This window comes from Podarcis vaucheri (assembly GCF_965113315.1).
Source record: "Podarcis vaucheri genome assembly, chromosome: 12".
NCBI lineage: Eukaryota > Metazoa > Chordata > Lepidosauria > Squamata > Lacertidae > Podarcis > Podarcis vaucheri.
Window position 1 is genome coordinate 53,570,779 of NC_138750.1, and position 21,267 is coordinate 53,592,045.

At 39.8% G+C, this 21,267-nt stretch overlaps 2 protein-coding genes across 4 annotated transcripts in view; one reads left to right on the forward strand and one right to left on the reverse strand.

The window, feature by feature from the left end:
* The window catches only part of GALNT11 (polypeptide N-acetylgalactosaminyltransferase 11), a 243,969-nt gene that overhangs the window by 88,041 nt on the left and 134,661 nt on the right, over nucleotides 1-21,267 (reverse strand). The gene's annotated exons all lie outside the window — the stretch shown is intronic.
* KMT2C (lysine methyltransferase 2C) overlaps nucleotides 1-21,267 on the forward strand; it is a 143,986-nt gene that overhangs the window by 23,248 nt on the left and 99,471 nt on the right. For all 3 annotated transcript variants that reach the window (XM_082192087.1, XM_082192088.1, XM_082192089.1), the window contains exons 2-3: nucleotides 13,779-13,867; nucleotides 17,669-17,807. In XM_082192087.1, the coding sequence (XP_082048213.1) occupies nucleotides 13,779-13,867; nucleotides 17,669-17,807 (228 nt within the window). The remainder of the gene's footprint in view (nucleotides 1-13,778; nucleotides 13,868-17,668; nucleotides 17,808-21,267) is intronic.

A 21,267-nucleotide genomic window follows, 5' to 3' on the forward strand; every position in this document is an offset into this window, starting at 1 on the left:
CTGACCCAACCTCCTAGTTCAGATCCTGTTCCTAGGCATCCTGGGAAGGGAAACAGAAGCTTTATGAATGACAGCACTCTGTGCCCTAGTCTGGTCTGGTGTTGCTCTGAATATTCAGGCAGTCAAAAATGACTAAGGTGTTTCTCTCAAAACGCCCCCCCCCCTTCTGTTCATGTTGCAGTGATGCAACCAGTTTAATATGAATGCAAGTTGAGGAAATACATGAATTTCAAAGTGGAAATTTTTATTTAAATCAATCTACTGTGCATAAAAAACATTAATTATTTGTAGCGATATTCTAACATGTCAGCCTGCTATCTCCATGCATTTATGGTAGGCATGACATGAAACTTCAGCTATACACAGTTTGGTGCAACCATTATGAATGCTTTGATCTGCAGGCTTAAAATATCATAGTGGTTTGACTCCTAATCTGGCAAGGAAAATGTATAGGTAATTTGCTGTTATCTCTCTGGGGTTCTGGGTGGCTCCCCTATCTTCTTTGAAGGACTTGGTCATCTGCCCTAATAAAGTATACAGTTCTATTAGCTTTTTGGAGGGAAAGAATAGAAAAAGGCATCTTAAACAATTATTTTAAAAAATAGAATCTTAAAATCTTAATTCTTATGCCTAGAATATAAATAACATAACGATCTCTAAGATACTGTAAGGAGAGTGTCTTGTATAAAGAACTTGTATAGTGTACATACAAAATACAGTACAGTCTGCATGTTGCAATATCTAAGCGTGTACCAGTTATAGACATTAATTATCTGGTTAAATTCTTTCTTGGAAAAAACAAGAAGTGTTTTTCTGAAGATCGTTAGTTGAATTTTGACTCAATGTTAAAAGTGCTAACTGCTGATGTGTATAAAACCATTGTTTCTGGTTTTTATTTTACAAATTGGCTTGTACCCAATTTTTTGATGGCAAGTGTTCATGCAACTAAATTTTGTTTCTGCTTTCATGGTCTAAGTTTTTACTGTGAGGCTGTGAGTATATAAAACCTATTCTGTGTCAGAAATCTGCCTTTCCATTTCCCATTGAAGGAGTAATGTCAAAGCAGCAGGGTATTTTCCTGTGGCCATCTGTACTGCACCTGATCGGTAGAGATGAAATAGTGAATACTTCTCACTCAACCTTTTTCAAGTTTTATATTGTCTAATTTTTAAAATCTAGTGTACAAGAAACAGAAGTATACAGTGCTGGTAATTTTAGAATTTTCTAAATAGGTCTGCTGAGTTCTTTCATTAAAGCTTCATAAACCAAAACAGAATGTTGTCAGTAGAATATATGGAAATTTTAAGTTTTGAGACCCCTTTACTTATAGCCTGTTCTTTGTTCTAGATACTTACCGTATTTTTCGCCCCATAGGACGCACCGCCCCATAAGACGGGGGGGGGGTTTGGGGGGGAATAAAGAAAAAAATTTTACCCCCCCCAGGCGTGGGGCTGGCGCGGGGGAAGCCCGAGCTTCCCCCGACCCCAGAACAGGCTGCTGCCTGCAAGCCTTGCGAGCCCGGCGGAACCTCCCGCCCGGTGCGCAAGGCTTGCCAACACCTTCCCGAAGCACGGGGTGTCCTCCGGAGGGCACCCCGTGCTTCGGGATGCAGGCTGCCGCCCCAAGCCTCGCGCGCCCGGCAGGACCTCCCGCTGGGCGTGGGAGGCTTGCGGACACCTTCCCGAAGCAAGGGGCGTCCTCTGGAGGGCACCTCGTGCTTCGGGCTGCAAGCTGCTGCCCACAAGCCTTGCGAGCCCGCGGGAACTCCCCCGGGCTCGCAAGGCTTGCAGATAGGTTCCTGAAGTCTGTAGAGCGAGAGGGGTCGGTGCGCACGGATGCCTCTCGCTCTCCAGGCTTCAGCGAAAGCTCCAATCCTCTGATCTCTTCCCACTCCTCCAGATCTCATGACCTCCTCCAGGACACCTCAGTGGGACTCACATGGTAGGACTTCTTGGTATATCTGCTACAATTTAACTGTAGTAAATCTGGACTTCATGGGCAATGCTGCACCTCAACCCTTGGGTATTAATCCTTCTTCTCCATGTATCTTGGATGATGATGGGAAGAAGGGAGATGAAGACTGGATTGCATGTACACAAAGATTTTCCTTTTTGAAGATGAATGGGTAATCAGCATGCCCCTCTTCTGGCCAGTGTCCCCAGTCTCTCCCTTTTAGAACAGATAGCCCAAAAAGGGAGATTGTGAGTGGGAAGGATCTCTGTCAGACTGGTAGATCTTGAGGCAAAACAAGCACCGAATGGTATTGACTGGTGGAAAGCAGCTTGGTTTTATTCTAAACAAGTTACTCAAACTAAGGAACCAGGTGAGAGGTCAGGAGATAATTTACAGCTCCCCTTTTTATCACCTGGCAATTGTAGAACTAGATTATGCAATACTGCTTTCTGGCCTGTTGCACTGGTGGCATTTAAGCCTTGTAGATTGCTCTTATACATAAAATATTTTATTTTTTTATTTACCGCAGTTCTTTCCTTGTCCCCTTAAGCTATCATTACATGCTGTGATCACTTTGGAAATAAAGAGACAGAAACTGGGAAAATAATTCTGAGCATGCATAATGTGGCTGCCAGTTTATTAAGTGGAGCAGTGAGGTAGGATCAACGAATATCACTTCTGCTAAGTTTAGCAGGTGGGCTCTGCTCCCATTCTCTGCTAGGATTCAGGGTGAGGGGAAATGTAGAAGCGGCTTCGCTTTGATGGGTGCCTGACTCTGGAATGATTACCCCTTAGAGTTACTTAGGGAAATAGTAAAATGAACTTAGTGAATGATTCTTTTGATGGCTTTAAAAAAAGGTGTAAAAGGCAATAATATGAAACTGTATTTCACTGGAGTTTTGAACATTTTTCAGTGGTTATAAAACAGCTTCAAACGTTAACACATTTTTGAAAATCTTGCAGGGAAGTTTTTAGACTTATTTATTAAAATGCATAAATTAAAAACCCAGTCTTTAATATATGTAGATCTACTACTGGATATTACAGGAGTGTGAAAAGAGAAGTAAATTGTGTGTCCATATTGTACCTATGTAAACAGAACTTTTAAATCAATTGAACATTCATTAAAATGCCATCAGAAAACTTAAAATGTGAAACTGTATCAGCATTAAAAGAGGTACAAATTATTTAATCAAATTTATTGAATTTTAAAATGAAAGTACAGTGGCAATGTATGCTTCTGTGGAAAGTTATTTAACATTAGGTGAAATCTCCACTTCAAAAAAGTAGTTCGCTGAACTGGCCTAAAAGAAATGTCAGCTACAAAGGAGTCAGACATTGACTAGCCACATTTGCCAGCTGTGTGTAAAAGCTACTTTGGACATAAAGGGATTTCACGTTTATTATGTGGGTGGGATGATGTCAGTTTGGTTGATTATGCCCCTTTCAAGCTGCTGTGATAATTACCTGCTTGTTACTAGAAGTGTCGAGCCCATTTTCAGTACTTGTTTGCTTTTGCTGTCATGCCCTAATTGCTATATAATTTTGTCCCTGCCAATTACTGCCTTGGAGTAAAATTTGGTGTAAAAAAGTTGCAAAAAACGATACCCATGTAGCCTTCATAATTTTGACAGATATTTTTTCAGTTCTATGCCTTTATTTGTAATCTTTGAAGTCCAAAACCTAATTTAAAGCCTACAGAAGCGCCCCACACTTTTATTTGGGTGCACACCAACAGTATACTTTCTTCTCCTTTTTTATTTTCATATGGCTGTGAATTAGGGTTAACTAAGTGTAAAATAACCCAGTTTATTGGTTGTTTCTAGTAACAAAGTACATTTTCTGAAATCATAAGCATACTAGAGCTTGGCAAACTAAACTTTATGCTCCTGGTCAATCATTCAATTACCAGTTCACCTTGACCAAGCCTCTACCTCTCAGTTGGTTTCTATTATTATTACCATTATTATTATTATTATTATTATTATTATTATTATTATTATTATTACTATTAAAGGAGATAACATTGTTATGTTTCATTTGGTGTGAGACTGAATGCATGAAGGATTACAAAGCACGTTGCATATTAAAGTTGCAGTGCTATGCATGCTTTCCTTGGAGTACGCCTAATTGAAGATGGTGCAGCTTCTAAGTAAACAGGTATTGGATTACATTGTAAAAGTGTTTTAAAGACATAAAGCCACACAATCTTCTTCTGTCCTAGAGGTGCAAAAGCCTGGGGGGACGGACCTTCTCTCCCTCCTAGACTTTCCCCTAGTTCTTTTAAATGGAAGATTTGGAAACTTGGAGGAACTTGGGGCTGGGAAACTATGAAATATTCTCTCTTGGAATGTCTAGTGTGAATATTTTTATGAAATACAGTCTACAGTAGTGAATAATTCCTTGAAGATAAAAATGAAGGCTTATATTCAGAACCAGAGATTATTTCAGAAAAGAATGTTGAAAATAGACTGTTTCATGTTAAGTTGTCTGGGTCTAGGTTTGGAGTACAGCGCTACTAAATGAACTGTTCTGGCTGTTGCCTTAGTTACATTTAGTTTTAAGTCATTCAGTCAAATAACTTTCAGCAAGTTTGATAATCCTTGCTTTAAAGTTGTAACTGCTACCACCTTTTCTGCACCTGCGATATGACCAGCCGCTGAATTGCTTAGATCTGTGAATATGTATAATAAAACTGGTAATTCTTTTAATTGCTAGTACTAATAGTGTACTTCAGGCAGTGATGATATGGTGTGCATGAAAACCACATAATCTGGATAGCTCAGTTGGTTAGATAGTGGTTCTGATAATGCCAAGGTTGCAGGTTTGATCTCCTTATGGGACAGCTACATATTCCTGCATTGCAGGGGGTTCGACTAGATGATCATCAGTCCCTTCCAGCTGTATGATTCTACCATTGCCTGAGGAAGGGTGTTTCATGTTAGCTCCATAGAGTACCATAGCTGAGCTAAACATTTGCACCTGCTTTCCACTGTTGCAAATGAAGGACAATTCAACAACCTCTTGCACACTGTCTCAAGATTTTCCTCAATACCTTTCAGAGAATTAAAAAGTTTTAGTTCCCCAGATAATTGCACTGTTGTAATAATTTTGTCTTCTACATATAAAGAATAGTAGATAGAGATGCCTGCAGGTACTACAGATTTTTTTTTCTTTTCTTTTCCCCAGTTATTACTGAAGAAAATTCATATACCTCAGGCATATGCTAGGGAACACTTTTAGAGCAGCTGGCTGTACTAAAGTTGATGATGGTCTGGAGCGGACAACCTTTGCTTTAATAAATGGAATAGGATTTCATTTGGTTCTGAAGTCATTTTTGGAGCAGTGTGATATGTGGATGGTTTAAATTTATGGATTGTTTCCCAAGCTCTGGGCAAGTATTAAAACTCAAAGAACTTGCATGTTTTGCATCTGTGTCTGCTGACCATTCCTGCATTGTGAGTGTATGGGGCATTAAGGGAGGGGCAGTGTCTCTGGTGGGGGACACATTGGGCTCCTTCTGGAGTAGTTTGTCTGCCTTTAGTCCCTACCCGGCTCTCACCTCTAACATGTGGCCCCTAGAAGCTAACAGGAGCTCCACCCTGGGAAACTGGGTTGGCGGGCTGACTAAACAAATTGAGGGTAGCCAATGGGTCTCAAACCCTCAGTGAGTCAGGTGAGTTAGGGACTTGTCTCTCCCCTGCATGTAAAGACAGGCTCTGGGGGACTGAGCAAACAAGACCAATAGCGAGTCCAACGATCAAGAAGGTGGTTTCTGCATGTGCTGTTGTGGGAAATGAGGGGCAGATGGGGCTTGTCAGCCTGGGAAGATACCGTATTTTTCGCTCTATAACACGCAGATTTTTTCCCCTAAAAAGGAAGGGGAAATGTCTGTGCGTGTTATGGAGCGAATGTGTGGTCCCTGGAGCCGAAAAATGAGGCAAAAATCAAACTGCGCTTCAGGGAGAAGGGAAGCCTGAAGAGAGGAAGTGGCAGCTTTCCTGCATTCTGCCTCAGGGTCTTACTGCCCGCCCTCTCTGTTTTGTTACTGTGTTTGCTCAAACGGAACAAAGAGCAGGGGAAGCCCCTCCCCTCCAGGCAAGTAGAGGGGAAAGCAGAGCGTCCGTCCTTCTATCCTCTCCCTGCTCCGGAGGAACAATGTTTGTGAAGGGAAGAGAGATTACAGGTTCGGCTTAAAATTCTGATTTGACTTCCTGCTTTTTGTTTTTGGAGACACACAGCATTCAAATATGCTTTCTTCCATTTAAAGAGGGAGAGAGAGAGAGAGAGAGCACACGCTGGCTGGCTTGGGTGGGTGGGTGGGGGGGAACTTTTGCCTTCCTTTCCTCACGTTATAGCCCTCTCCTGCATTCTTAGCCTTCTGTGTTTTTCCTTCCCTCCCCACTTAAAATGTGGTTACAAAGCATGGATCCACATGGATCCTCAGGATCTTTGCATTGGGTCACCCCAAATTCACCATCAGAGCACACAGCATGTCCATGGCTACAGCCTGCCCCCCCCCAAAAAAAATCACGCACCCACTGTTGCCTGGGGCTGCAATGGTGCAAAAACGTGGTTACAAAGCATGGATCCACATGGATCCTCAGGATCTTTGCATTGGGTCAGCCCAAATTCACCATCAGAGCACACAGCATGTCCATGGCTACAGCCTGCCCCCCCCCCAAAAAAAATCACGCACCCACTGTTGCCTGGGGCTGCAATGGTGCAAAAACATGGTCACAAAGCATGGATCCACATGGATCCTCAGGATCTTTGCATTGGGTCAGCCAAAATTCCCCATCAGAGCACATAGCATGTCCATGACTACAGCCTGTCCCCCCAAAAAAAATCACACACCCACTGTTGCCTGGGGCTGCAATGGTGCAAAAACGTGGTTAAAAAGTATGGGTCCACATGGATCCTCAGGATCTTTGCATTGGGTCAGCCAAAATTCACCATCAGAGCACATAGCATGTCCATGGCTACAGCCTGCCCCCCCCCAAAAAAATCACGCACCCACTGTTGCCTGGGGCTGCAATGGTGCAAAAACGTGGTTACAAAGCATGGATCCACAGGGATTCTCAGGATTTTTGCATTGGGTCACCCCAAATTCACCATCAGATCACATGTCTGTGGCCACAGCATGAAGCACAAAAATGATACGTCCACTGTTTCATTCAGAATATTTTTTCCCTTGTTTTCCTCCTCTAAAAACGATGTGCGTGTTATGGTCAGGTGCGTGTTATAGAGCGAAAAATACGGTAGCCCATCTAGGAGAAGGAAAACTCTGATCTAAACCTCTGCAGCCTTGTGGGGTATGTTCAGGAGAAGAAATGGCTAAGGAATAAACCCAGGGTTTGTGTTCCCTTCGGCATGAAGGACAGTGGAGGCCGTGGTATCTTTATGATATACAGTATAGTTTATTTACACATACATACAGTCTGAGCCTACAATTTAGGGGTTCCCAGTATTAACACCCCAAGAGAGCCTTCCTTCTCCCATAGCAACAGCCTTGAATTGAAGCAGAGATCAGGCATGGTTGTCTTGCAGGCTTTAGCCTGCACCTTGTATCTGGCACAGAGCCACTTTCCTTGTTACCTTTGTTTTTCTAACTGCTTAGAAAGACAAAGTACAGTGGTACCTCGGGTTACATACACTTCAGGTTACATACGTTTCAGGTTACAGACTCCGCTAACCCAGAAATATTACCTCAGGTTAAGAACTTTGCTTCAGGATGAGAACAGAAATCATGCAGCAGCAGGAGGCCCCATTAGCTAAAGTGGTGCTTCAGGTTAAGAACAGTTTCAGGTTAAGAACAGACCTCTAAAACGAATTAAGTATTTAACCCGAGGTACCACTGTATACTTAGAGGGTCATTACCACATCAGGAAGCCAGCCTGGCAATTCCAGGAATTGAATCCATGCTGGATCCAGGAATTAGAAGGGGGCTCAGACATACAGCCTATCCTCCCTTCCAATCTCATAACAATATGTTCATAGCAAATTTGTAGACATATACTGTGGTTGAGTGCCACAGGATCTCAAAAGCATCAAACTCCTTTGCCCACAAGGAGTTGCTTATGCACTTCAATGGAAAGGGCCACCTTACTTTACAATTTTAGCAGGACCATTTACCAAGCTAATTTTTTTTCTTGCTATGCCAGATTTGTTAATGAAAGAAAATAATGCAAGCTTGAAAACTCCAAAGAGCTGTTGGTCCTAGAAGGAAGCTTCAAGAGACTATAGTTTAATGTTATGAGCTACAAGCAGCTTCTGTGTGGTTTAATAAATATAATAGTTCAGAGGCAATTTAAGGAAATTAATGAAGATTGTCTTATTTGTCATGTGCTTTAGGAGCAAGCCCAGTAGATATACCTTTAACTCATTCTATCCCTGACAGAGGAAGCTTAGCAAGAGAATACAAAGGGTGTCATATTAATTGCCTTTTCCCTTCATTCAAGACGAAACTCAAATTTATTTACCGCTTTTAAAATCCAGTTCTAAAGAGCGCAGTGTTCGGTTCAGAAGTTTGTTAGAGTCATCCCAACAGCCCTGAGGGACAGATTAAGCTGACATGCCCAGGGCCATCCAACAGGTTTCATGGCTGATTGGGGAGATCTGAACCTTGGTCTCGCCAGTCCATCACTTTTATCAACTGCACTACTCTGTGTAAGCTTTTTATTTTTATTCCATTTTTCCCTCATGGTCAATAATATACAATCTTCGTAATCCTTGCAGTGATCCTGTAAGGCTGCCTAGTTCTGGCCTCCTTGTGTGGTTACTATGAAAGGGTTGCCTTGAACCATAGACTTTCCGGACAATAATTTAAGCTGATAACTATTATATTAAGCAGGCAGATTCATGTAACTAGAGAAGTAGTTCTTACCCTTTAATCCTCTACCCCCTACTAAGTATGCAACATCATAATCAAATGCCCAACAAGTCACAGGTTTAAAAAATGCATGTAAAAAGAACACGCCAGAGGAGGCAACATTTTTATATAGCTACAGGTAAATTTGCTATATGCATTGCTACATATTTTTCAGATGGAATAAGAGGTGAGAGAAATAAGTTCTCAAAAGTGCCAATTTTTGCTTGAGTCCGGTTAGCTTTTTTAAAAAAAGAACCTGTTTCTCCCTTTTCTTTGTTACTATGACAGTGCCCTGGCCCCCTTGGGAATGTTTTTCAGGATTTTGTATATCACCTCCTGGAGGGATGTATGGCTTGACTAAACTTTGTTGACCTAACACCTTCTGAACTATGTTTGCATTTTCAAATGAGCTAATGTTCTGTGTGTTTTCTTTCTTTCAGGTGCACTCTTGTTATTTTAGTAGCAGGGATAGTCCTGTCATTAGACAGTGTGAAGTAGATGCCTCAGGCAGCTGATTTTGGAATTTATGAAAGGGTAGCATATTGACAGATATGTAATGTAAATTTAGGCTGTCAGGGAGGGGTGGAGGTACTTGTAGTATTTGTGTGTGTGCCTCAGGTGCCAATGTAATTTGATCAGCCTTGGATCAGTGTATCTTCACGTCATCCAACAATCTCAAGGCCCAAGTAGATTGGTATCAGCAGAGGTGTCTTCTCAGGTACCTAGGTCCCAAGTTATATAGGGCTTTAGATGTCAACATATGCCAACCTTAAATTGGTCATGGTCACATATAAATGTATAGCAATACAAGAATTGGCATTAATTCTCTGAGCAACATAAAATGTTAAGTATATTCAAAAAGTAAATTTATATTAGCAATCCCCCTCCCCATAATATTTGGAGTTTAGGTGGAGCACAAACTCAGAAGTTGGTGTTAGGTGCAGAATTCAGCATTCTGAGTTTCAATGCCTTATGGCAATGGCAATAAGCTTAAAACCATGTGCAACACCTAGTGAAATAACAGATGACGGAGAAGGGTTTGTGTAGGCTATCTAGGGCTGGGGACAAGACACAACTCATTGCCTATTTCCATGATTCGCAGGAACAGAATGAATTGCAGCATGTGCTTAGTTTCTAATAATGTATGCAAGTTGTTAAATTCAGTTTTCTTGATGAATTTGGCCTATCGTTTATATTTGATTAATAGCGATATTATAAGCCCAGTTTAACTACGAGATTGTTGTGGTATGTTCCTTAACATTGTAATGAACAATCCTGTAAGGTGCTTGCTTTTTATATAACCCCTATTGAGGTCATTATAGGCTGGGGAAGATGTGGTGGTGGGTATGGATGTGTCATTTAAATGAGTGTTGGTCAAAAATTTAGTGGTTGTTCCTCTTTCTGGTTTCTCCCCCATCCTTTGTGACCATAGTTGCCATGTTAACAAGCCATCAGCCCATGTGGTACTGTTGCCGAATGAAAGGTTGGCTCATAATATTACACAAATCAGAAGGAGCCGCCTGGCCTGAATTGCTGAAAGTTGGGTGGATGGTTGGAAGGTGTCTATTTGCCTTGGTTGCGTCTGCCTGAATTCTTAACGCAACCCAACACTGCAATAATCTAAAGTCTCCTTTCCAGACTTCCTGCCCGGGAGCCAATTCTGAATGTTTCTACTTGGTGTTGGACAGTAAGACAGATTAGGGACTCTTGTTGATTTACCACTCACCACACTCTTCAGCAGTCTTCCTGCCTGGAGCTGACAGAGGTTATCTCTGGGCTAGTGTTGAGGACCCCCAGGATGTTGCCAAGGCTGCTTTGTGAGGATTTTATGGCCGCCATAACAAATGACAGCAATTTGCCCCAGCATATCCTTGGCCTAATTTGAAGAGTGAGGAACTTCATTCATGGAGGCCCTACAGGTTTCTGTGTCTGTCCTGGGGTGAGATAGGGCGGGACTTAGACTGGTAATAGGGCTATAAGAATGTAGAGCTCTGATGTTGCTTCAGCAAGAAACAAACAGGGTGAGCTATGTGTAGTAGCAGCATCTTAAGAACTGTCCAGAGAGGCTTTCCTGACAGTACCCTATCTCTCACTTAAGTGACAGGTAAAAACTGCTTTTATCTGCACAGGCCGTCAAAGCTTAAGAGATTCGGATTTTTAGCATGAAATCTTCTGCATCTCCTTTTTATACTAGTTTTAACTTCCTCCTGTTATTTGTTTTCCTGATTTTGGTATATTTTATGCTTTTATTTATAAACTTCTCTGAGAGCACAGCAGAACAGCCAAAGTGCGCTTATAATAAATAAACAATATTTCTACATGTTGAACATAATTCTGATTCCAGCTTTCAGAGCAACTTTTTAATGCCTCCCCCTTTCTAAAAAAACTAAAAAAAAACCCTTGTATTGCTTTATATTGTAGAACCGTATACTATTTATTCAGATTGCTTTTTGTACTAAAACCCAATTAAATTAAAGTATAAATATATTCTTCCAACTTCTATTTTGTAATTTCCCCCCAATGGAGCTATTTTAAACCTGTGCAGTAGTTGGAAGGTCTTTTGTAGTACAGTAAATGCAAAAGAAGAAAATTGCATGAAAACACCAGATGTGGGTATGTTCTCTATTGAAAAGAAGTAATTATATTCAATTAGTTCAAACCTGTGATTTTGCTAATGTTAAATGCATTGCTTGAAATGTGTTTGGGGGAGGGGGACACAGTTGAGAAATCATCAGTATGGCACATTTAAAAGGTCTGCGTGTGTATATGTGTGTGTGTGCCGTTCTTTGCATACTAATATATGCACTGTAGGATGTAAATACAAAAGTTTACATAACCTGTGAAATAAACAGAAGGGAAATATTTTAATCTAATTGCCTAAAGGTTTTCTATAGGAGGTGAAAATTTTGAAGTAATTTGGTATTAGATGTGCTTTAAAAGTACCATTTTGATAGTTATGCCTCCATACTCTAGTAAAACCAGTATGCATAGATGCAGATGCTGTGATTAGAAGCAATATGTAACCTCTCCTCTACATTACTTTTTGAAGATTTTAGCTATTAGACCACACTTGACTACCCTTCCCATACAATAAGAGCAAAACAGGCTTTCATAAATGTTGCTATTTCTAGGGTGTACTCCTTGTTCAAGTGGGATGAGCATGAAATAATTTTTCACCTGCTTACATTAATTTTCTTTTGTCTTTGTCCATGTAGAATTATACCCTCAGAAATAAAATATAACCCAAAAGTTTATTTGAGTAGAAACACAATATAATATTGATACTAAAAGAAGAGAAAGCAATCATGTATGCAAATGCGGGGACAGAAGCTTACATGTGCAAAGAAAAGAAACTCGTAGTGTATATCTAATATGGTATAATTAAATTCAGTTTCTTAAGTGTGCTACTTCCATGGGTTGATTGTGTACATTCTCTTGAGCATAATTATGGCAATCACAAAAATTTCATAGAGTTCAGTTTTATTCTTTTTATTACTGGTACTTTTACATAGCTGTGTAGTGTGTTGTAAATCTGAAAAGTTGTGAACCTGACCTGGCAGCATTTTAAACTTCAGCTCCTGTTAGTATATGACCCAATAAAATAAAACTGACATGTTTCCAACTCCTTTTCTTGTCTCTCACATCACCCTCCTTTCTTAATTCCGACAGCTACTTTACTACTCCTTTTAAAAATTCTTTTTCACTGTGGCTAGCACCACCCTTCTGCTGTTTTTTGTTTAGTGTGATTCTTTTGACAGCCAGATTATCATAATTTTGGAAATTCTGTCATCCTAGATTATATCTGAAATATCTGGGTAATTTGTGTGGAGATTTAACTGCACAGTTTTTAAATTCTCATGTAATGTTAATCCAGTTTCCTATTGTGTGCTGCAAAACCAGTATCTCATCAGATTCTTCTGTTGTGATGATATATTGGGTTACATTTTCAAAGATGATGGCATGCTTCGTCAGAACCCATTATTTGTGGTGTGGTGTTTGATTAAAATTATTTCCAAATATATATATATATATTTAAGAGTGTGGTATTGTTTTATGAAGAAATAGGATTATTGAATGTTACACTGAAATATTCTTTTGTGGCCAGTTAGTTGGGTAGGAGTTCTTTTAAGATTACTATCACCTCTGCCCACTTGCTGAGTAGTTTTTTTATTGACTATAAATTTTGAGTTTTAATATGCCTGAGGAAAGATGATCTGATGTGTATGTTGTATTATAACAGGCATAATTTTGCATCAGGCAACCCTCCTGTATATGAGAGAGAAGGGGGAATGGAATCATTTTTTAAATGATACTATATTATTAATTGCATTTAAAATATTTTTCAAAAAACTGCTGCTCAACTAATCTCAGCACATTTTTAGTCAATTCAAAAGTTGTGTGATCTATTTATTGATTTAAATTTTGCAGTTCTCTTGTAAACTTCCAAATAATATTATCTGAAGAAGTGCACTGCTAGTTAGTTGCTTGCAAGTGTGCTTTGGACGTAATGTTTCATGAGCAACTGCTTCCTTCTCTCTCAGATGGCAAACTACTGGTACTTTTGAAACAAAGGAGACATTCAAAAACAGTCTTTGATAAAAGGGATGTGACTATAGTTTAAACAAAGAGAGAGAGAAAGGATATTGACTCTATGAACCAAACACTTTCAGCATTCCTAAAGTACGGTAGTTCTTTGGACCCAGCCTATGTATTTTTGATCTGAAACTTTCAATTGTAATAGAAAATGCAATGACCAGGTATGAGCAGATGGACTGAGTGGTACAGCCTTTCTCCTCGTAGCATATTCTATCTATCAGTACTATTAGAAATAGATATTTGGCTTTTAACATTTATAAATATCTGCTAATTTAATATTTAACCATTCAGGTGATTTTCTTTGTAGTTTTGTATTATTTTTTATTCTATATTATAAACAATCGCTTATATTTCACAGGCCTCGAAGTAGAGGAAAACCTGCAGTGGAGGATGAAGACAGCATGGATGGTTTGGAGGCAGCAGAAACAGAAAACACTGTGGAAACTGGTAAAGGCACATGTAGTAGCAATGCTTTCATAAATTTTGGGAATATGGGCTGTTTTCCTAGCATATATCCATATGTAAGGGAAAACAGATATAGAAAATGCAAGTAGAAAATGTATCCTTTTTTTAAAAAAGGGGTTGTTTTTTTAAAGAAAAGTGTAGTTTGAGAAGCATGAATTTATTGAAGGGTTAAATTCAGTGGGCTAGCAGTTGCTGAAAGTAATAGTAAAAGCATATTCAGTACACTTATCTCTATGGTAAAAGAGCACAAAAGATTGAAGAAAACAGACATGGAATATTTTTAAATGGCTTAAAACCAAAGTGGAAAATTAGAAAATCAAAGAAAGGACAGGTTATTTGTACCTGACTACAGATGTAATTCAATTTTCAGTCTCCTCCACCTCCAGCATCCTGGGTACTGATTTAAAATAAAAATAAAAATGGTCCTTCAGTGCAATCCTACATTGGACAGTGTGCTTGTGCAGAACAGAATATAGGAAGATACTTCAATATAGGCAAAAGCCAAGGCCACTGTCTCTTTGCTTCTAAATGATGATGACCTTAGCAACAGCAGCTCCTCCATGTCTGTCTAATAAGTCTTAGAATGTTGCTTCCATGTTTCTTTATAGATGTCTGATTGACTTGCTTTTCTAAGTGAGGAGGCTTGTGGAACCTCCCAAGGCAATGACTTCCAGTTCCAGGCACTGCTGCAGAAAGATCCTGTTCCTCATCAGGCAGCATGTATAAGAGTAGCTCAGTAACAATCTTCAGAAGTAGGCTGAAAGTTTTCAAAATAAAGTTAGATTTTTTTCCCTAGGAAATATCAGTCTGGTGTAACACAGTAGTTAAAACTGATTGCTCATAAAGATCCTTCCAATTAAAAGCTTTTGAAGTTATTTAAAGGTTTGGTTCTCTTGAGACTACATTAAAATGCTTATGCTAGCTATTTGAAGCTGTTTACGAAACAGAGGCAAGAAAAAGTAAAGTAGTTTTTACTTTTAAAGTTTATCTGTGGATATTTTCAACAAAATTCTATTTGAAGAATTGGCTGTTGCAAATTCAATAGAAATTGAATTTTATAATTTAATCCTTTAATCCTTGCCTTTCTCTTCAAATCCTCATAAACCACTTAACTCTTCTTTATGGTCATTAATCCTTCCTGTTGGTCTCCTCTATATTTTTTGAGACTCTGTTATAACTAACAAGATCTGTAAACTGAGAACATCTTATGCATCAGATTAGTGTTGCCTTTGAATGTTATAGGAAAGCACCTTATGATAAATCCATCAAGATTAAAGTAATTCCATTTACAGCATCTATCTGTATTCTTCACTACAATGAATGGTCTATTTTGTCAACCCAAATCATTTAATCATCCCCCCACAGCATATAAATACCCTGTTTCAGTGTCTGAATACAGATAATATAAAATTAGTTGAAAGAGGTAAAACCATATATCTGATAAGTATATGACAATGGCCAATAGAGTATTGTCTTAACCAGTTGTATTCTTATTAGTCTCATACTCAACTATAAAATAAACCTGTTTTTTTCTGATATTGAGTAGTATTCCAGTGGTGACGTCAGCTGACAGAGGGAATTCACTGGTGGAATGGGGAGGGAGGTAATTTTTAGTGATCCCTGCTTCCTACATTGCCATGAAGACCCTTCTATATCTGCTCTTGAGGAGGGTAGGTCCTCTGGAGCAGTTTTAGCTGGTTGCAGAAAGTTAGGGTTTAGGTAGATGCAGAGTGGAGAAAAAGAAACAAAAATTTGCTTCCTCTCAATAGGTTTATGAGGTAGGAAATATTGTTGACTGGATGTGTTCAATACAACTATAGTGAAATCTTCAGAATGGTGATGATTTGCCTTCCATGAGCTGTCACCCGCCATTGGCTAACTTCCATTGCTTTGTATACCATAGCCTTCACGCTAATCAGATAAAAAATCAATCTTCTAAAAACTAAACTAAAGACTTGAACATCAAGTCAGTCGCTGTAACAGATGGACGTCTTGTGTGATCATTGAGCCATTCAAGGGGTTGTCAATTTTTTCCATGGAATATCTCAATGAAATTTCATTGAGTTTCCTGTGGTTGTCCTTCAACCATATTGTATGCTGCCTGACTGTAGTTTCTAGTATTGTGTTTATGTCTTAAGTGGAGCTCTTCAGCCTCATTTCTGGGATGACTTTGAATTGATTTCTCATGAGTCTCAGACGGCTTTCATCCTCCTAAGACACATAACATTCAGGTCAATCAACAAAGCCTTGCCACTGGACCAGAATTATTTAGATTGCATCATAGGAAGATGTTTTCTTACTATAGGATTTGCATATTTCCTTTGCTTACTTGAGGACTAGTAAATATATTACACTTTATTTTTGTTAACATGCTCCTCTGGTTTATTTATTTGGTTGTAGAAGACCTAATCTGAAACCTTTTCTGGAAAGGTGCTATTGTAATCACACAGGACATAAATTTATTTTAATTAACTGCCATCAAATAAATAGTTTAACACCAAAGGTTACATATACCTAGTAATGTTATGCCTTTCAGCAGTTTGAAACATGTTTTTGGATCAGTTTAAACTAACCGTTTTCCTCTATGCTTTACTGCAGTTGTTATCAGTAATATGGCAGTTGGTTTCCTTCTCCCTCCTCTGAAATGTCATATTATATCCTATGCTTTATAACATGTGTATGTTGAATTTTAAATTATATCATGTTATTAGCTGCAGTGCTTTATAGCAATCTGTAGTTTATCTGTGTACTGTATTCCAATTTGATTTTGCTTTTCACTAATTAGACTTAGTCCTGCAGTGTGCCTAGGCTTGCTGTTGTTGCAGACAGCAGTAATCCTACGGAGGAAAAGACCTGAATGCTGTGGTCTATTGCATGTTATTCAATCTGTTAATTATTTCCTCACTTCATTTGCATATACCCAATAGTGGGGGGGGGGAGATGATTTAATGAAAGATGGAACTATAATAGTCCCTATGCACTTATCACTACAATTCAAATAATTTGATATGTAAAATTTAAAATATCACAAAAATTGTGGTGTGAAACTTTAACATGAAGCCCTTCAACCTGTAAAAGTTCAGCAGCAAATTTGGGATATTGATGAAATAAGGATAATTAAATTAAAAGTTGATTTATCACTATTTGTGTTTCAGTACCAAAACTAACTTTAGAAGAACTTGTGGACATAGAAATGTTAAATCTGAATTTAGCTTTCTTTTGTAACACTTAAATTAAAGTTGCAGGCAAAATTATTTCGAAGTAGTTTTTTATGCTTTTGAAACAATATCTCTATGTGTCTAGTTTATTAATTTTGTGGCCCTTGTCAGTATTAGTCATAAGTAAATGGTGACATTTCGGTTTTTATAACTGTCATTATAAATGATTAAAAAAATTAAACATTGTTATAGGCCTAGTCAGAATTAAAGTACAGTGGTACCTCTACTTACGAATGTGATCCGTTTCGGGGTGCCATTTGCACCCCGAAAAGTCTGTAGGTAGAGTGCCGCTACTGTGTGTGTGCGAAGCGCGATAGAGCGCTTCTGCGTGTGTGCGCACAGCGTTCGTAACCTGAAAAGCCGCAACGTGAAGCAAACGTAACACAAGGTATGACTGTATCAATAAATACAGAGGTTAGCATATGTTTCCACTTGGATGTTGTAACTGCGATGTTTTTGAATACAAACAGAAAAACAGATTATGTGCATAGGACAATGCTGTGCCAGATTCTCCTAACACTTAAAAGTATGATCTTTAATCAGCTTACTCTCTTTTGTCAATCAGAAATCAAGGAACAATCTGCAGAGGAGGATGCCCAAACTGAAGTGCATGGTGACAAGAAGCTAACGCCAGTTCTTCAGCGCTCAGTGTCTGTGGAATCTGCAAGCTCCATTGCCTCTGTTGGTGTTGAAGCAAAAACCAGGTTAGAAAGAGAAACAGGCAGATGCTGAGTCAGTGGTGGGGGAAGGGCTGGGATCTGAACAAACAGCACAGAAAATGCTGGGACTTATTCTTTGGCGATCACGTGTAGCCAAGTAAGTTTGTCTTCCATGAACACAGTCTTAACACTGAGTCCGTAAGTGACTGTGGAGGCCAATTCCACATATACTTCCACAGTGGGGACATAGGTTTAAGGGCGGGAGTTGATCACAGTGATGGTTTCTCAAACGTGCCTTTCTCTTAGCACATTTCTCCCTTTCATCCTGAGTTTGAGCAATCTTCAAAGTCCATGACACCTTTGGTAAAGGCTGTTCTCCAATTGGAGCGCTTGCAGGCCAGTCTTTCCCAGTTGTTGGTGTTTATACTACTTTTTTTGGATTTGCCTTGAGAGAGTCTGGGACTACACTCTTTGCAGCATCATTCTATTTTGTAGCATTAGGCTGTGCTGTCAACTGCTGTATTTGAGATGGATGACATAGTATGTAGGTGGAGCAGGAGTGGAAAAGCATGTTTGCTAAATGTTGTCATGTATCAACCAACTTAAGTGGGTGTTATCAGTGTTGTAAGATATTGATGCAGCAGATTAAAATGCTCCTGGAAATTTGTGTGTGGATTTAATAAAACAAAATACAAATCCTATATTTTAATAACATTGGAAGCTGCCTTATATCAGAGCCAATTTTCTTTCCATCTAGCCCAGAATTGTCTACTCTAGCAGCATCATTTCCTTCTTGTTGCAAGCCTAAACCTGCTTCATTACAAACATATAAATTAATTCTGAGTATTAAAACGCACACACTCTATTTGCCATTTATCTGATTACACTTCGGTCGCAACTATACCAGTAATGGAGTGAGTTGTCCCGAAAAGTACATACACATCTTGACTCTCAATAGAAATTCAGCTATCCATCAGTCATTTGGAAAATTGCCATAGCAGTTAACCTGATGGCAGTGCTTCACAGTGTAGGAAATGTAAATATCTTGAAGGTGTTTGATGCATTTAAATACAATAACTGCACTTGGATAAAGATTAATTGGACATTTTTCAAGTGTGGACTTTTGTCCCTTTATTTTCCTGTGTGGCCACATGAGAATAGGAAATTTGAGAATTTGAGTTACGTTATGTGATAGAGTGGTGCAAGTAGGCAGATACTGATTATTCAGTGGGTTTTCAGTACTGTATTAAGAGGAACAAAGGTGTTTCTTATTTTTATTAAGTATTTTGTGGTTTTAATAATCTAATTTTATGTTGTGAACCACCATGAGATCTATGGATGAAAGGCAATATACAAATTTTAATAATAACAACAACAATAAATTACTGTACTGTGGTGCCTTTTGATCAAGCTCCATTTCCTGAGGCTACTAATGTTGGTTTTTATCTTATTTGAATACAGTCATACCTTGGTACTCGTACACCTTGGTACTTGTACATTTTGGCTCCCAAACGCCGCAAACCCGGAAGTGAGTGTTCCAGTTTGCAAACGTTTTTGGGAAGCCGAACTTCTGTGGCTTCCAACTGAATGCAGGAAGCTCCTGCAGCCAATTGAAAGCCATTGGAAAGCCAATTGAAAGAACATTAAAGGAACTACCGTATTTTTCGCTCTATAACACGCAGTTTTTTCCTCCTGGAAAGTAAGGGGAAATGTCTGTGCGTGTTATGGAGCGAATGCCTGCAGATGGCAGGGGAATCCGCTGCAGTTGTGAGCAGTCCATGGCTCTCTTTGAAACTGCAAAGCGGGTGTAAGCGGCTCCTGTCAGCAAGCCGAGCCGGGGAGGAGGGAGAGAAGCAGATCAGGGTTGGATCGGGGTTGGTTGCTTTAAAACAACCCCGTGCTCTATGTCCCTCTCTCTTCTCCAGTGAGCTGCTAAGTAGCAGCAAAGCTTTTCAGCCAGCCTAGCCGGGAGGAGGGAGAGAAGCAGATCGGGGTTGGATCGGGGTTGGTTGCTTTAAAACAACCCCGTGCTCTATGTCCCTGCCTGCAGTTTTTTGCTGTCCGATTTTGGATCAGCCACTGTAGGGGCTGTGTGTGTGTGTGTGTGTGTGTGTGTGTGTGTGTGTGCTTGAGCTATCGTTCTCCTCCTCCTCCTCCTTCCTGTTCACTCTCCCAGCGCCCCTGCGCTCTCCTGCGACTTTAGGATTGATACTGTGTGTGTGTGAGAGAGGGGGGGGATCGTTCTCCTTCTCTTGCTTCCCACTCCCAGTGCCCCTGCCTCTCCTGCGACTTTAGGATTGATACTGTGTGTGTGTGAGAGAGAGGGGGGGGGATCGTTCTCCTTCTCTTGCTTCCCACTCCCAGTGCCCCTGCCTCTCCTGCGACTTTAGGATTGATACTGTGTGTGTGTGAGAGAGAGAGGGGGGGGATCGTTCTCCTTCTCTTGCTTCCCACTCCCAGCCCCTTCGTTCTCCTGCGACTTTAGGATTGATACTGTGTGTGTGTGAGAGAGAGAGAGGGGGGGGGATCGTTCTCCTTCTCTTGCTTCCCACTCCCAGTGCCCCTGCCTCTCCTGCGACTTTAGGATTGATACTGTGTGTGTGTGTGAGAGAGAGAGAGGGGGGGGATCGTTCTCCTTCTCTTGCTTCCCACTCCCAGTGCCCCTGCCTCTCCTGCGACTTTAGGATTGATACTCTGTGTGTCTGTGTGTGAGAGAGGGATTGTTCTCCTCCTCCTGCTTCCTGTCCACTCCCCCAGCGCCCCTGCGACTTTAGGGCGACTTTAGCATGGATCCACATGGATCCTCAGGATTTTTGCATTGGGCTACGCCAAACTCACCGTCAGATCAGATGTCTGTGGCCACAGCATGAACCACAAAAATCATACATCCACTGTTTTGTTTAGAATATTTTTTCTTGTTTTCCTCCTCTAAAAACTACGTGCGTGTTATGGTCTGGTGCGTGTTATAGAGCGAAAAATACGGTATATAAGACAATCAGAATAATAGACTTCCAAAGTTTGTTTCACAAATTACTAAAGTTTATCCAGCAGTAGTGTATTTACTGGAGTTGTTACTTTCAGTTAAGGTAGGATTTAATTTTTAATATCTATTTATCACTGTCTAAAGCTTTAAAGACTACTAAAATGTAGTAATAATAGCCCCATCATTCTTATTTCAGTAAAATGCAAAATGATGAACAGATGACATGTTAACTATTGCTCAATGGCACTTTATAAAATATTACTCTGTTCTGAAAGCCTAAGGATTGCATAACTTCTGAAGGTGAAAACTGGGATATGGAAGAACTTATTAAATACATCAATCAATTAAATTCTTCCTTTGCCTGGTCACACTAGACTGGAAGACATTCTAAAGGTGTTTATGGTACTTAAAGGCTAAGGCTATGTTCTTTTACAAAATTACTAGGGAATAAGTATTATTGAAATCAGTAAGAGTAGCAACATGAGAATGGGACTTTTCAGTGGTGACTCCCCACTTGTGAAA